This window comes from Triticum urartu, chromosome 2 (genome assembly GCF_003073215.2).
Source record: "Triticum urartu cultivar G1812 chromosome 2, Tu2.1, whole genome shotgun sequence".
In the NCBI taxonomy this organism is placed as follows: domain Eukaryota; kingdom Viridiplantae; phylum Streptophyta; class Magnoliopsida; order Poales; family Poaceae; genus Triticum; species Triticum urartu.
The window spans coordinates 39,706,769-39,721,007 of NC_053023.1; the positions used below are offsets into that span (position 1 = coordinate 39,706,769).

At 49.4% G+C, this 14,239-nt stretch overlaps 1 protein-coding gene across 1 annotated transcript; it reads left to right on the forward strand.

Annotated features, from left to right (window-relative positions):
* Positions 1-3,617: 3,617 nt before the first annotated feature.
* On the forward strand, positions 3,618-5,123 carry LOC125540914 (sex determination protein tasselseed-2-like). The gene has a single exon (XM_048704438.1). It carries the CDS (start codon positions 3,707-3,709, stop codon positions 4,697-4,699), a length of 993 nt encoding a protein of 330 aa, XP_048560395.1. The 5' UTR covers positions 3,618-3,706; the 3' UTR covers positions 4,700-5,123.
* Positions 5,124-14,239: the final 9,116 nt, after the last annotated feature.

The following is a 14,239-nucleotide window of genomic DNA, read 5'->3' on the forward strand; positions in this document are numbered from 1 at the left end:
ATTTCTGCTACGTTCCCCAACACATATTTGTGTTAGCCACCAAGTCTGAACTATCCGCTTTACGCTTACCATTATTCCCATGGCCTCCTTGGTTGTGGTGCTGCCCTTTTGCCCTGTCGTTCTTCTTTCCCTTCTCCGGTTTGTCCTCCTCTGAATCCGGATCCTTAGTATTATATGAATCGGCATATTTAACCAAAGCAGCCATGAGTGTTGACATGTCGTTGCAGTGACGTTTGAACCTTCCCAACTTCTGTTTCAACGGCTTGAAACGGCAATTTCCCTCTAACGTTAACACTGCGGTGTCTGCATTGATATGATCTGATGAATGCAAAATCGCCGAGACCCGTTTGACCCAATGGGTCGTGGACTCTCCTTCCTCTTGGACACAAGCGGCCAGATCTACAATCGACATTGGCTACTTACACGTATGCTTGAAGTTCTAGATAAACCGGTGCTTCAGTTCGGCCCATGATCCAATAGAGTTGGTCGGAAAGCTCTTCAACCAAGTGCGAGCTGTTCCTTCAAACATCATGGTGAAATATTTAGCACACACCGCCTCATCCACATCTAACATCTCCATTGCCATCTCATAGCTCTCCACCCACGCCTCTGGCTGCAAATCGGCGGTGTAATTTGGTACCTTACGAGGTCCCTTGAAATCCTTGGGCAGTCGCACATTACGCAATGCGGGAGTTAAACACGGTACCCCTAGGGAACTGAACATCACCCCTGGCTCCACGGAGGCAATGGGGTGAACCGGAGTATGTTGTCGTGCTTCGTGTCGAGCTGTCAACTCGGCCTCTTGATGTGCGCGGCCGTGGTCCACAACATCTTGCGCATTAGCACCTCCCCCGGCAGGGTTGTTCCCCCGTGGCGAATTTCGGCGGTGCACTACTGGACACGGCCGGTTCGTCTTCCACGTACCTGCTATAACTCCGGCTTGGACGGGCATTGGAATGAATCCTCTCACGGCTGTGTGAATATGCTTGCTGTTGATATAGTGTTGTCTGAAGGAGATCCCTGGCCCGACGCGCTTCCACTACAACTGATGACCCGCCGTCGGTTGGGAGGGCCGCCAGACGCGAAGCGGCGGCCACAATGTTGTCCAACGGGTTGGAATAATGCTCGGGCGGCGTTGATGGTACAACGTTGTTCTGGCGAGGCAGGTCCGTCGCGCGCGGCTGAACCGGCGCTCCTGCTCCCGGCGCCCCCGCCCGGTTTAACGTGGGTTGGTTACCAGCTCCTACACCTGGCGTGTTGAAAAGATTCTGCGGCTCATAAACCGACGGGAGACGTGATCGGTACCTTCTTCTCATGACCTCCTCCGAAGCATTCTGATCCAGTCTAATCTGATAAGCCTGTGCTTCCAACTCGGCCCGCTCCGTAGCCATCCTGGCGTTCTCTGCAGCCAGGTCCGCTTTAGACTGGGCTATCTGATCTTTCACTTTTACAATCTCCGCATCGTGTTGATCCCTGGCTGTTGCGTCTACCTCCGCAGACATCAGTGCCGCCAGAGCGTCGAACAAATCAGATAAGACTTGGGCCGGCGGTGCCGAGCTTCCTGCCCCTGCTGGTGTAGCCGTTGTTGAACCGGAGAGCACTGCTGCGGCGGTAGATGAATGAGGCACCGATCGTGTGCCGGCCATGAAGATGGCGGCCCGGTTTGGCAGACCGGGGGAATCCGGAATACTGTTGCCCTCGGATCCTCCCTCAATCCGGCCGTCCTGCAATTGGTAAAGCGATTCGGTTTCTCCAGAAGACTCGTCATTAGAGCAGACTACGGTTTCTCCATCAGAGACCGGTCCGTCCTCGTACCCCGATCCATGGACGACACCTACGAAAACATGCCTTGCCTCAGGCTGAACCGGCGAAGAACTTGCACGCCGAGCCGTTTCGATGATGTCGGTGGAGATGTCCGGCTCGGGGGCCGGTTCGCCGATCTTGCCGATGAAGACGTGAATCCCACCAAAGGGGACCCGGTACCCGTATTCGATTGAATCGGCCTCGGGACCCCATCCTGCGTTGTCGATGTAGAGCTTTCCACGGCGACTCTTCGTCATCCGACCCACGGCGTATCCCTTGAGTCCATCGAAGCTGCCCTTCAAGAACTCAAAACCAGCGTGCGATAGCCCCACGGTGGGCGCCAACTGTCGTGGGTTTGTCACGACAGATGTCCTCATGAAAGGACTTAGTCGTGGAGCCATCACTAGGGTTAGCTTGAAGGGGTTAAACCGGACAAAGGGACACGGAAGTTTATACTAGTTCGGCCCCTTCGATGAAGGTAAAAGCCTACGTCTAGTTGTGATTGGTATTGCTATGGGTTCGTCGGCCAGGGAGCGAATCCGCTTTGTCTGGCTCTCGAGTTGTTCTCTCTCCTTGAACCGCCGCCGGGTCACCCCTTTATATACTCAGGAGGACTCCGGCCGGTCTACAGAGTCCCGAGGCTGGCTCATACAAGTGTCCGCCTCGGTCTCCTCTTTCCTAACTTATAATACAAGTTTATACAATCATGGCGGTTTACTATCATGGGCCCTAAATCGCCTGCGGGCTCTGGGCCTCTAAGCCTTATCCATAAAGCGCCATCTTCTGGGTTTCTTTGGGCTTCAATATAGGTGAAGGTGAACCGGCCCCTCCTGGGCGGTTTACCCTTAGTGGTTATATCCTCAGCAGCGGCCGCGCCGTCAAGAAGGAGAAGGCCGCCGCCGACGACGAGAACGGCGGCAACGTCGGCGACTTCGCGGTGCTCAGCAACTTCTTCGCCCCGTAGATGTATTTTTTTAATAATTTATATAAACGCCGAACATGTTTAATATGAATGTCAAGTTAGTCAAATTTATGCCGAAGTTGACCGAACTTTGCCGAATTCATATGTTTTAAAATATAAAAAAAATGCACGTCTGGGGCGATCGGCTGGGAACCTGCTCGCCCCCACGCGCCAATCTACCGCCGGCTCGCTCTCAGAGGCTCTTTTTCGATGCCCCTGGGGCCGAACAGCTGATGATGCTCTTATTGCATTCAACCGGCTCTGCTGTTTCAGCTTCCTCTCCGTCCAATCCATCACTAGATGCATACTAAATTTTTACCAACAAGATGTACTAAGTATTACTATATGTCATGTTAAAGTGGTATCCAAACTGCTCGCATGAGCAACTTCCAAGGGTCCAGTGTGCAGTTCAAGACTAACAACTAAGCTGACTATAATTAGAGGAGACAGCTCGGTAAACGATGATTACTCTGTACTTTACTCGGTAGTTAACCATGACTTGGAGAAAAGGTGATTCTTGACCTCATGATCCAGCACACGTACAAAGAAACTGAATCACACGGATGGTGTGAACGGCCACAGGCTGGCATCATTTGACCAGCCCGGGATATGTTATACTGTATAATATTTGCAGCGAGCACTGACGTCCGTCTGACATGCATACATCGCTCTCGCCGTCGCCATGAACGTAGCTGAGAGTCGAGGGTCAAACGACATTGTATCTAGTGACACAGCCGCTACGTTTGTGTGCACACGCGGCCCATGAAGACGAAGACGGTGCCAAATGCCATCCCCACCGGCGTCCGCGTGGCTCCGATCCGCCGCTCCGGCCCCTATATAAAGACCTCCGTGCGGCTCCATCTCGTCCCACTCCCGTCCATCCATCCATAGCTGAAACTGAAAGTCCCACACATCATCACCGCACCGCCCTTGTTAGCAGCCATGACCGCTCTCGACTTCATGCCCGCCGAGAAGCCCCCCCAAGCCGGCAGCGTCGCTCTTGGCACCACCACCCACAATGCCGCCGCCGCTGCCGCCATGCGGGTGCGCGAGTTCGTCCAGCAGAGGAGGCTGGAGGGGAAGGTGGCCATCGTCACCGGCGGGGCGCGCGGGATCGGGGAGGCGATCGTGCGCGCGTTCGTCCGGCACGGCGCGCGCGTGGTGATCGCCGACATCGACGACGCGGCGGGCGAGGCTCTGGCTGCCGCGCTGGGCGGCGCCCTCTGCAGCTACGTGCACTGCGACGTGTCGGTGGAGGCCGACGTGGAGCGCGCGGTCGGTTGCTGCGTGGCGCGGTACGGGCGGCTGGACGTCCTCTGCAACAACGCCGGCGTGCTGGGCCAGCAGACGCCGCCCTCGGGAGCGGGCGCGGGCGCCAAGAGCGGCGGCATCGCGACCCTGGACGCCGCCGAGTTCGACCGGGTGCTGCGCGTGAACACGCTCGGCGCGGCCCTCGGCATGAAGCACGCGGCGCGGGCCATGCTGCAGCGCCGCGGCGCAGGCGGGAGCATCGTGTCGGTGGCGAGCGTGGCCGGCGTGCTGGGCGGGATGGGCCCGCATGCGTACACGGCGTCGAAGCACGCGCTGGTGGGGCTGACCAAGAACGCGGCCTGCGAGCTCGGGGAGCACGGCATCCGCGTGAACTGCGTGTCCCCCTTCGGCGTGGCCACGCCAATGCTGGTGAATGCGTGGCGCCACAGCCACCATGATGAAGATGAAGACGGGAGCGCGGCGGCGCCGGTGAGCGCGGAGGAGGTGGAGAAGGCGGAGGAGATGGTGCGCGGCATGGCGACGCTCAAGGGCACGACGTTGAGGGCAGGGGACATCGCGGAGGCGGCGCTGTTCCTGGCCAGCGAGGAGTCGAGGTACATCTCCGGGCACAACCTCGTCGTCGACGGCGGCGTCACCACCTCCAGGAACGTCATCGGGCTGTGATGGATGGTGAAGTCAAACCGATTGAGATGCAGTTGGAGGGGAGTACGTGCTCCAGTGTCGCAATCAAGTACAGCTCCAGTGAGTGGGCCAAGCCGCATGCACGAACTGTACTTAAATTAATTATAAGTTGGCAATAGTGGTAAGACTAGTCATAATGGAGAGTAACATACACTAATAACATACACGTATCCCTAGACTATGTTACTAACCTCATAGTGGGTAGAAATTAAGTGTGGTAACATGCAAGGATTCATTTATTAGGTTATATACTCATGTTGCATTGGGACATGCGATGTTACAGTAACTAGCTAAGTTACTACAACTCCCTGTCTCCTCATTAACTCATTGCCACATAAGCAAATTTGCTGAGTTGTACTCGATGTTACTGCTGAAGTTACTCCCACTGTGGCTAGTCTAAGTAGGAGTAATTAGCTGGTGTTTGTTCGATCTGTTTGACCTGGAGAGTGGTTATGTCATCAACTATGGATTTGCCTGGTTTTTCTTCTTTGTTACCTAAGGCCTCTTTTGGTTCATAGATAGGATTATCGTAGGAATAGGAATTGTGTAGGAAATGAGATGACATGTATCTCAAATCCTACGAGTAGGAATAGGAAACGAGATGTCATTTGGTTGACACCAAAAGAATTTTTCATTGAGTCTAGGCTAATTTTTATTTTCCTATGAAATGTGAAGGATAGGAACCAATCCTATGTAGGAATAGGAATCCATTCCTATGAACCAAAGCTATGTAGGAATAGGAATCCATTCCTATGAACCAAAAGGCTCTAAAGGAAAAAATCCTATAAGAATCCTATCCTCTAAAATTCCTATGAAATTCCTCCAAGGAGGCCTAAATTGTTGTCGTGCCCAGATCGAGAAGAATTGTTTAGTTCAGCAGTACAAAGTGACGCAGGAGTAGTATATTCCTGTTCGGGACTGACGGTGTTGGAGGCAGCCACTGAGTTCAGCCGGGAAACATCTGGCACATAATGTTTCATCGTGTGTTTGCGATTAAGTAGAAATAAAAATCAAAATGTAGCGAAAATCATGTGAAGCAAAGAATTCCCGAAGCTTGACATCGCCAAGGCTTTTGATTCGGTAAGCTGGGCATACCTGATGGAGGTCCTGGAGGCGATGGGGTTTGGGCAGAGATGGCGCGATATGATTTCACTGATTTTGTCCTCCACATCATCAATGGTGCTTTTAAACGGGATACCTGACTCACCTTTTGTTCACTTGCGAGGGCTTCGGCAGGGAGACCCTTTGTCCCCGCTGCTTTTCATCATTGCCATGGAACCATTGCAGCGGCTCCTATCGATGGCTGCAGAGCGAAACATTCTATCACCATTGTGATCTCGGATTGACCGCTTCCGATCCAGCTTCAACGCTGATGACGCGGCCCTTTTCATCAACCCCACCATGGATGATTTTCTTGCTGTTCAAGCCATTCTCAAGATCTTTGGTAATGCTTTTGGTCTATCCACTAATATCAGCAAAACGGTGGCTTATCCCATCACTTGTCATGGAATTGAGCTGGATCCCATGCTGACTATTTTTGGTGGGATACAAGGGACTCTCCCATGTAAATATTTGGGACTGCCTCTAGGTGTCAGGAAGCCTAGAAGGGCTGAGGTGCAGCCGGTGCTGGATAAGATGGCGGGAAAGCTATCGCCTAGGAAAGGCAGATTGCTAAACATGATGGGGAGGCTGGTTTACATCAACTCAGTGGTCACTAACACTGCCATTTATTTCGTAACAGCCTTCCAACCGGATAAATGGTTCATTAGAAAGGTGGACAAACTCAGAAGAAATTTCCTATGAGAAATTGAAGAAAGAGCGGCTAGATGCAAGTGTCTTGTTAACTGGAAGCGGGCCTGCTCCCCCAAGATTGTTGGTGGGTTAGGTATCAAGAACATCGAGTGTTTCAGCCGGGCCTTGCGCTTGAGATGGGAATGGTTCAAATGGGATGACGTCGATCGACCGTGGAAAGGATCTCCTACCCCGTGCGACGCTATTGATAGACAATTGTTCTCGAGCTGTTCCTCTATTCAGTTGAGTGATGGTCGGCTTGCGCTGTTCTGGATGGACAGATGGATGCATGGGGAGGCCCCTTATTTGATTGCACTGGAGATTTTCAAGCTGGCGCGTTTCAAGAAAATTACTGTCAAAAAGGCTTTGACAAACGGCCGGTAGATGCAAGGTCTTCAAAGAATGAACAGCGAAGAGCAGCTAGCACAATTTGTCAGAATTTGGGAGGAGCGTCAGCTGGTGAGCCTTTCGGAAGCAAAGGATGTGATCAGATGGTCACTCACAGCAAACGGCTCCTACTCGGCGTGCTCTGCGTATGGCATCCAGTTTGCGGCCAGGATCGAGCAGCCGGATCTTGAGAGAATATGGAGATGCAAGATGGAGGGGAAGGTCAAATTTTACCTTTGGTTACTCCTGCAGAATAGGAACTGGACGGCGGATAGACTACTAGCGCGGAATTGGCCGCATAATGATCGGTGCAAGTTGTGTGATCAAGAGCCTGAATCTGGAATGCATTTGACGCTGGGGTGTTCTTTTGCAAAGGAGATATGGTTCCACTTCCAGGGATCTAACATCAGGATGTGGCGTATTGCGTCTTCGGCTAGCTCGATTACTGATTGGTGGAGAAGGCTATGCTCCGGACGCGGTCCGAAGAACAAGGTGCAGGAGGATATCACGTTGGCGGCCGCACCTGTGGAAGGAACGCAATTAGGAATTGACTGGGTTCATGCTGACTGATTTAATCAGCGATGATGTAAAATTATACTATGAGGCGACTGAGCAGGGTCAGGTTATTACGTAAAGCAAGTCCCGATCCTATCTGGGGCCTGTCCCAGAAGGATGTTGTATTGTCTGATTTTTTCCTCTCTTCTGCTATAATGCAAAACAGAGCTCCTGCTATTCACGTCAAAAATATCAACCTAAGATCGAATCGATTTGATCTCGGCCAGGCCAAGCCGAGCCGCCCCTGTGTGTACTTAATTAGCTTAATTAGCTTGGTAACCAGTGGCTGTTTGTTTACTGAATCTGCATGAGCAACGCGTTGGACATTGGCCTGTCACCTGACTTCTTTCCTCCGAGTGAACAAAATCTGAAAACGAGGAGGAAATCAAGCCTCGACGGCAGAGCAAAGCAGTGACTTTGCAGAAGTTTAGAAATTAATTAGTAGAATGGAGGGATGGCAGGAGACTTTGCAGTGGCAAGTGGCAATACAAGTAGACTAGTAGTATAGTACTGTAGATGTCAAATCTGACGAAAGAAGAACGACGGACTGACTAAGATTAAGACTTTGCCGGTGGACTATGTATGTATTCCCTCCATTCGGAAATACTTGTTATCAAAGTGAATAAAAAGGGATGTATCTATATGTATTTTAGTTTTAGATACATCTTTTTTAATTCATTTTGATGACAAGTATTTTCGGACGAAGGGAGTAACATATAATCAGCAAGTTGTGGTGACAAACAGAACGACAGGGTTGCTTGCTATTCGTTTCTTTTCCCCTTGCTCATGCTTTCCTTATGATATTTGGGAGATATTTGGTGCAGGAAACATATACGTATGTAAAGAGGCCAACACAAGTCACAGAGACTTGTAACTGGGGAGAAGGATGGCCATGCCGCGCCGATCGAGTCCAGGCAGCGCCCAAGGGTACGGGAGCGCAACACTCGGCTGTACCGCGTTTGGTTTTCACTGTGTGCAAGTGGTAGCCAAGTAGGCAACACAACAGTAGGTGACGAGTAGCCGCGCGACACAGCATTGCTCCGCCGTGTTACCTGTTCGGTGCTCGGTCGGCTGGTTCCCATGCCGTTTGGGCCGCACGGCGGCTGTCGCCCGGATGGTGATGGGCCGTCATGTCCAGCAAGGACGGCTGCGACTCGTACGCCTCGCTCCGCCATGTCGCTGTGTACCTACCTTACACACCATAGCATGCAATAGAAGATGAGTTTTACCCCTCTTTTGTTAGGGTTTGCTTCTCCCGCTCATGTCTAGATGATGTTGTGTTTGAGGATGTGGTAAAGGATGCCAGACTCGTTCTTCAAGAATATGCTATCTGCATGGGATCTTTGCCAGGACGTCAGATTTCGTTTGCTTGAAATAATCTATACTTGATCCGAGTTCAAAACTACGACATTTATTATGGATCAGAAGGAGTAGAATTATCGAGAGTTGGCGGCGTTCGCGAGAGTTCGTTTCATCCCGAACGAGTTTGTGGGCTGACGTGGCGATTTTGTATGCTCCAAAAATCGTGTGACGCAATGGACGGTGACAAGGGCGGTCGGGCCTGGACGCCCAGAACCGAACGTTCGGCAGTTATCGTTACCGAAACTAATCCTGCCTAAACGACTAGCTACACCGTGCACGCAGCTGTATCACTAGTAGCGAGTGAATAGCAAAAAACTACCACATTACGGGCTATCGTTCCGAAAAACTACCGTTTTTTTTAATTTTTCCAAAAACTACCACAAAAGTGGCTGGCTGTTCCAAAAAACCCAAGTGGCCGAACGGTTAAGTTTTAATTGGGGTTATGACATGTGGGGCCCGCCCGTCAGGGTTTTATCGGCCACAGTGCTCACGGCGCGCGGGTGACGGCCGTTAGGGCGCACGGGCCGTCCCGACCAGGTCAAACGGATCCGGCTCGCCCTCACTCTGTCTTCCCCCTCTCTGTGTCCCTCTCTCTCGTGCGCGCCTCCCTCTCCGATGGCGGCGGCGAAACTAGGCGATGGCGGCCAATCAACGGGTGGAGGTGGAAGGGGGGATGGAGGCGACGAGTTCTCAGAGGTTGATAACTGGCTGGGGAGTGGTAGCTTCACAACCCAGGCGGCGGCGCCGCCGCCGCAGCGGACACCACAGGCTGCAGCTCTGATGCAGGCTCCTACGCCACAGGCTACACCATCGTCGCCTGATGATTGCCAGTTCTCGCTTGAGTACAAAGCAGCGAGGTCTCTTGCTAGCGCTGTGCAGGCAGATCCGGCCAACTCCCAGCACTGGGCCTCTGCATTTGGAGGGGTGGAGTAAGTTATTTTCCTCTTATGAGCTCCTTCAACAGTTTCTGCATTTCTGCATGTTCATTTCAAACAACATAGCATAATTTAGTTAGTTTTTTGACCAAACCCTAGGTTGATGCTGCTGTGATTCATCTTAGAACATGAACATGCACTGAATAATAGTTGAGCAAACACTCTGTGGCATGTTTTGGATGCAACAGTATCACTTAGCACTGAAGCATTAGTTAGATTTAGTAGAAATGCATGGTGGATTCAGAGAAGCATTTGTTGGATTCAGATTCCTTACTATACTTTATAGTTAGTGTACACTGAATTTTTGTAGCAAAAAATACTTAGTTAGTTGGGCTTTTCAAATAACATATTATGTAATGCAGGCTGGATGATGAAATTTGGGAGGTTAGGCTGCATTTTCAGGGCAGAGATAATATGGAAAGGAGGTTTTCTGTTTCAGACATCATATTTCTGAACTTGATAGCACTTACTGAGACTGAAGGCTATGGGTCAGATGACTACATGTACTGGGTAAAAGAACAAGGGATTGGACATGAAGGTTTATTTCTTCTGGACAGTCAAGATGCAGTTGAAGAAATGATAGATCACTCAGATTTCACAATGCTCAATATCATTGTTTCCAAGGCAAATGAAGATAGAGATGTTGATTGTAACAGGGCTCACAATGTTTGTGAAGAACAAATTCCAATAAGCAGTCCAGTGGGGGGTCCTGGTTATTGTTTGGTGCCCAGAGAGGAAGAATGGATGTGAATTTTTCATGACTGCATCCAAAGTAGCCCATGAAGATACATTCACAATCAAGAAGTGCCACATGGATCATAGTTGTGGAGCTTATGGAGAGAGTACAAAGGTTACTGCTGAATGGGTTGCAGAAGCTGTGGAGGACACAGTTAGATCAAATGTAAAGGCTGATGTGAATTCTCCATCTATGACCTCTCCAGGATCCATCTCTCCCTTGGATTCTAGGGTTTCTTTGGCGGCTGGGGGGTTGAGAAGGGTGGGGATGGGGGGATTGACTGCGGTTTCACTCAAGGGGTGGGCTTTATAGACTACTAATGGTTGGTGGTAGGTAGGTGGAGTAATAAAACAACCCAGTCTAGGCCCGCAATGTGTACATAATGGTTTTAGGCCCAAAAATATACTAGTTCAGCATTGCTACTTTCAGGAAAACAACCTAAAGAAATAAAACAGTTCTTCACTGCATTACTTAAGATAGATAGGTTCTTAACAGTACAATAACATAAGCCAGACTTAGCAAAGGTTCTCCACCACTCTAGTTACCATAACTTAAACAGTTCATATAGGACTGCACAAAATATACTCCTACCATCATCTTGCAAGGCCTGTTATATGTGTAGGCCACCTTACTTACTTAACCACCATTGTCCAAATCTTCAAGCCTCCAGTATGGCCTTGATTTTTTCAAGCTTTTCCTTGCTCCCATGGCCAGCATTCAGCAGATCAGCAACTACTTTCTCAAGCTCTGTCTTCTCTTGTGCAAGAAGATCCATGTCCACCTTTATCTCTTTCATCGCCTTCCTGGTGTTGTGAATTATGTCTGCTTGGGCCTGAAGGATACACCTCTGTTCTTTTGCTAGCCTTAGCTTCTCCATCTTCATCTCCAGCTCTAGCTCTTCCTTCTGCTTCTCAAATTTCTCAGCATCCATTGCTTTTTGGTAGTCAATCTTGCCAACACCATCCTGCCAGTCAAACATCTTGCTAACATCATCAACCATTTTATGATACTCAGTGCAGAGCAGATCATAGTCCTTCTTCAACTTGGCAACCTCATCCTCATATGCATGCTTGTCATGAATCCTTCCAAGGTTTTGCTCATGGAACATTTCCCACAACTTGATGAGGCAGTTCTTAAGTACATCAGGACAGACAGGATCAACCCACTGAACTACACCACAATTCACACCTCCCTGTAGTTTGATCAGAGAACACATACTTCAGAAAATGCATAAATTCAGTTCTAACTTCAATTCAAAAAGAGGATTGGTACACAAGGAGGACATGCAACCATAAATTCAGTACTAAATTCAGTTCAAACAGATTTAATGTACAAATTCAGTAACCACTGGGCATAACTGAATCCACTAGGCATAACTGAATCCACCCAGCATACTCAATTACTCACCTGAACAGGGCATCCATAGAACCTCCTCCCAGTGTTAGCACCTTCAAAAGCAACACACTTCCTAGACTTCATATCGTGCAGAGTACACTTGGCAACTTCCTCCATGGGAGCACCACACCAGAGTGGCTCAGGGATGGTGTCAGGTGTGTCCTACATGCAGTAAAAGGTAGATCAGAACCAATGCATCAACTAGTTCAACTTGAGTCAAGCTTTGCCTTGCTCAAGGTCAGATCAGACATCACAGTGCCATCCATACCCTAGATCAAAACTAATAGATAACCAAACCAAATGAATTCATCCATACAAATATACAGCTCATCAACCTTCATTCCCAAATCGATTCAACCCTAATCCTAACCCTAGATAATGACAGAGAGGAGGAGGAGGAGGATTACAAAGTACTCCATGTCCATCAGGTTGCCCCCCATGTTGTCGTCGGAGCTCTCATCCCCATCATTCCAAGAAGGCATCCTGGCCGGCGACGAGGAACTGAGGTGGTCGGCGACGATGGAGAGCTCGGCCAGGGGAAACAGGGCGAGGGGGGACAGTGAGAGTGAGGGGGGAGAGTGAGAGTGAGTGAGCGCGAGGGAGACAGAGTGAGGGGGCGGCCGTTTTGACCTGGTCGGGACGGCCCGTGCGCCCTAGCGGCCGTCACCCGTGCGCCGTGAGCACTATGGCCGACAAAACCCTGACGGGCGGGCCCCACATGTCATAACCCCAGTTAAAACTTAACTGTTCGGCCACTTGGGTTTTTTGGAACAGCCAGCCACTTTTTTTGGTAGTTTTTTGAAAAATTAAAAAAAGCGGTAGTTTTTTGGAACGATAGCCCGTAATGTGGTAGTTTTTTGCTATTCACTCCACTGGTAGCAGTAGTATAAAACTCAGCATGCAGCTAACAAAACTCGGCCTGTCCAAAAGTTGCTAACGACTAACATGGTGTATCAATGTGTATAAAATTCACTTTGACTCACTATTTCTTCTACTTAAATTTTGACCTCTGTTTCGTCTAACCACCACACGTACTCATATGCCGTCCGGATATAGTCTTAAACTTCTGATAAGCATGCCATCGACTTCCGGACATAGCAACGGCAACCATATGCACGGTTGTTGAAATGAGGAAGCTTCCCTCGTGGTGGGAAAATTGACATTAAAGTAGATTATGTTCCTTGGTGCATGACAGCACCGTGCTAGCCAAGCTAGTACGGGAACTTAGCTATGGGTGTGATGTGCTCAACACAACAGAGATCCAATTATTTTTGGCCACAAGATCTCTGATTGGTGGCCCAAATCCGACACAATTGTAAGTTTATTGTTTCACTCTGCTAATATAGCATTATGTGCGGATAATGATGCAGCTTGGATCGATGGAGATCCTAGCTTAGCTTTAGTGTTGTACAGCAAGTCCACGGAAGAGAAGAAGATCTGATGGCGCAAGCAGGGGCTATAGAATACCTGCATCGGTGCGCTCCCATTTATTTTGGAAGAACACGCAGATACACCAGGATCCATGTTCACTTCATAATGCGATGTCGTGGCATTGGCTTGATTTGTCCGCTACCGAAACTGGGACAGGTTAATGCAGTATTAGGTGCTAATTGGGTTAATTAATGGGGTATTGAGTACTGTCGGTCTGATTGTCATGATGGTCCAACCTGTTTTTGGCACTACCACTACATATACCTAGTGGTTATGTTAATAGTTTGGGGCTAATTAGGTTAGATTGTTACAGTTTTCAGAGAAATCTTGTGACATTTGCTCCTTTTATGTCGCCTTGATGCGACAATTAAGTCGCACTGCAATATATGGGTTTGAATTATTTCTTCACTTAGGTGATACATCTTCGTGGCGTGCTTTTTTTCCTTCGATAATGGGTATTTTAGTTCAAACGTTATATCGAGCTGATACAACTATAATGAGCAAATACCTGACATTTGCAAAAGAAGATGCCTAATAGGCATGATAATACTACATGCTTGGAACGAAACAACAAACTCCATGACCCCCACCTCCTCGTGCCCTCCTCTAATACCCCCCCCCCCCTAATTTAACTGGTGGGTCCACCTCACTTATCAATTTCAACCAATCATCCTTAACCATCGCGTCAATCCCCGTAAACTGCCGTGAGTCTAGCATTGCTCTAATAGGCATGTCTATATCTTTCATGCATATATTGCCTTTGACTACCTAATTAACTAATTACTCCACCCGTTGGAGTATTAGTTTCACATACCTTTTGCAGAAGTAGTGATCTAAACGCTCTTATATTTCTTTACGGAGGGAGTACTCCGCAGAAACATCACTTGTTCGCACTTAATTGAGAGTGGAGATCAACACATCAAAGGGTAA

Excerpts from the sequence above, each read along its gene's own strand:
- LOC125540914 (XM_048704438.1), top strand. The coding sequence starts at position 3,707 with ATGACCGCTCTCGACTTCATGCCCGCCGAGAAGCCCCCCCAAGCCGGC.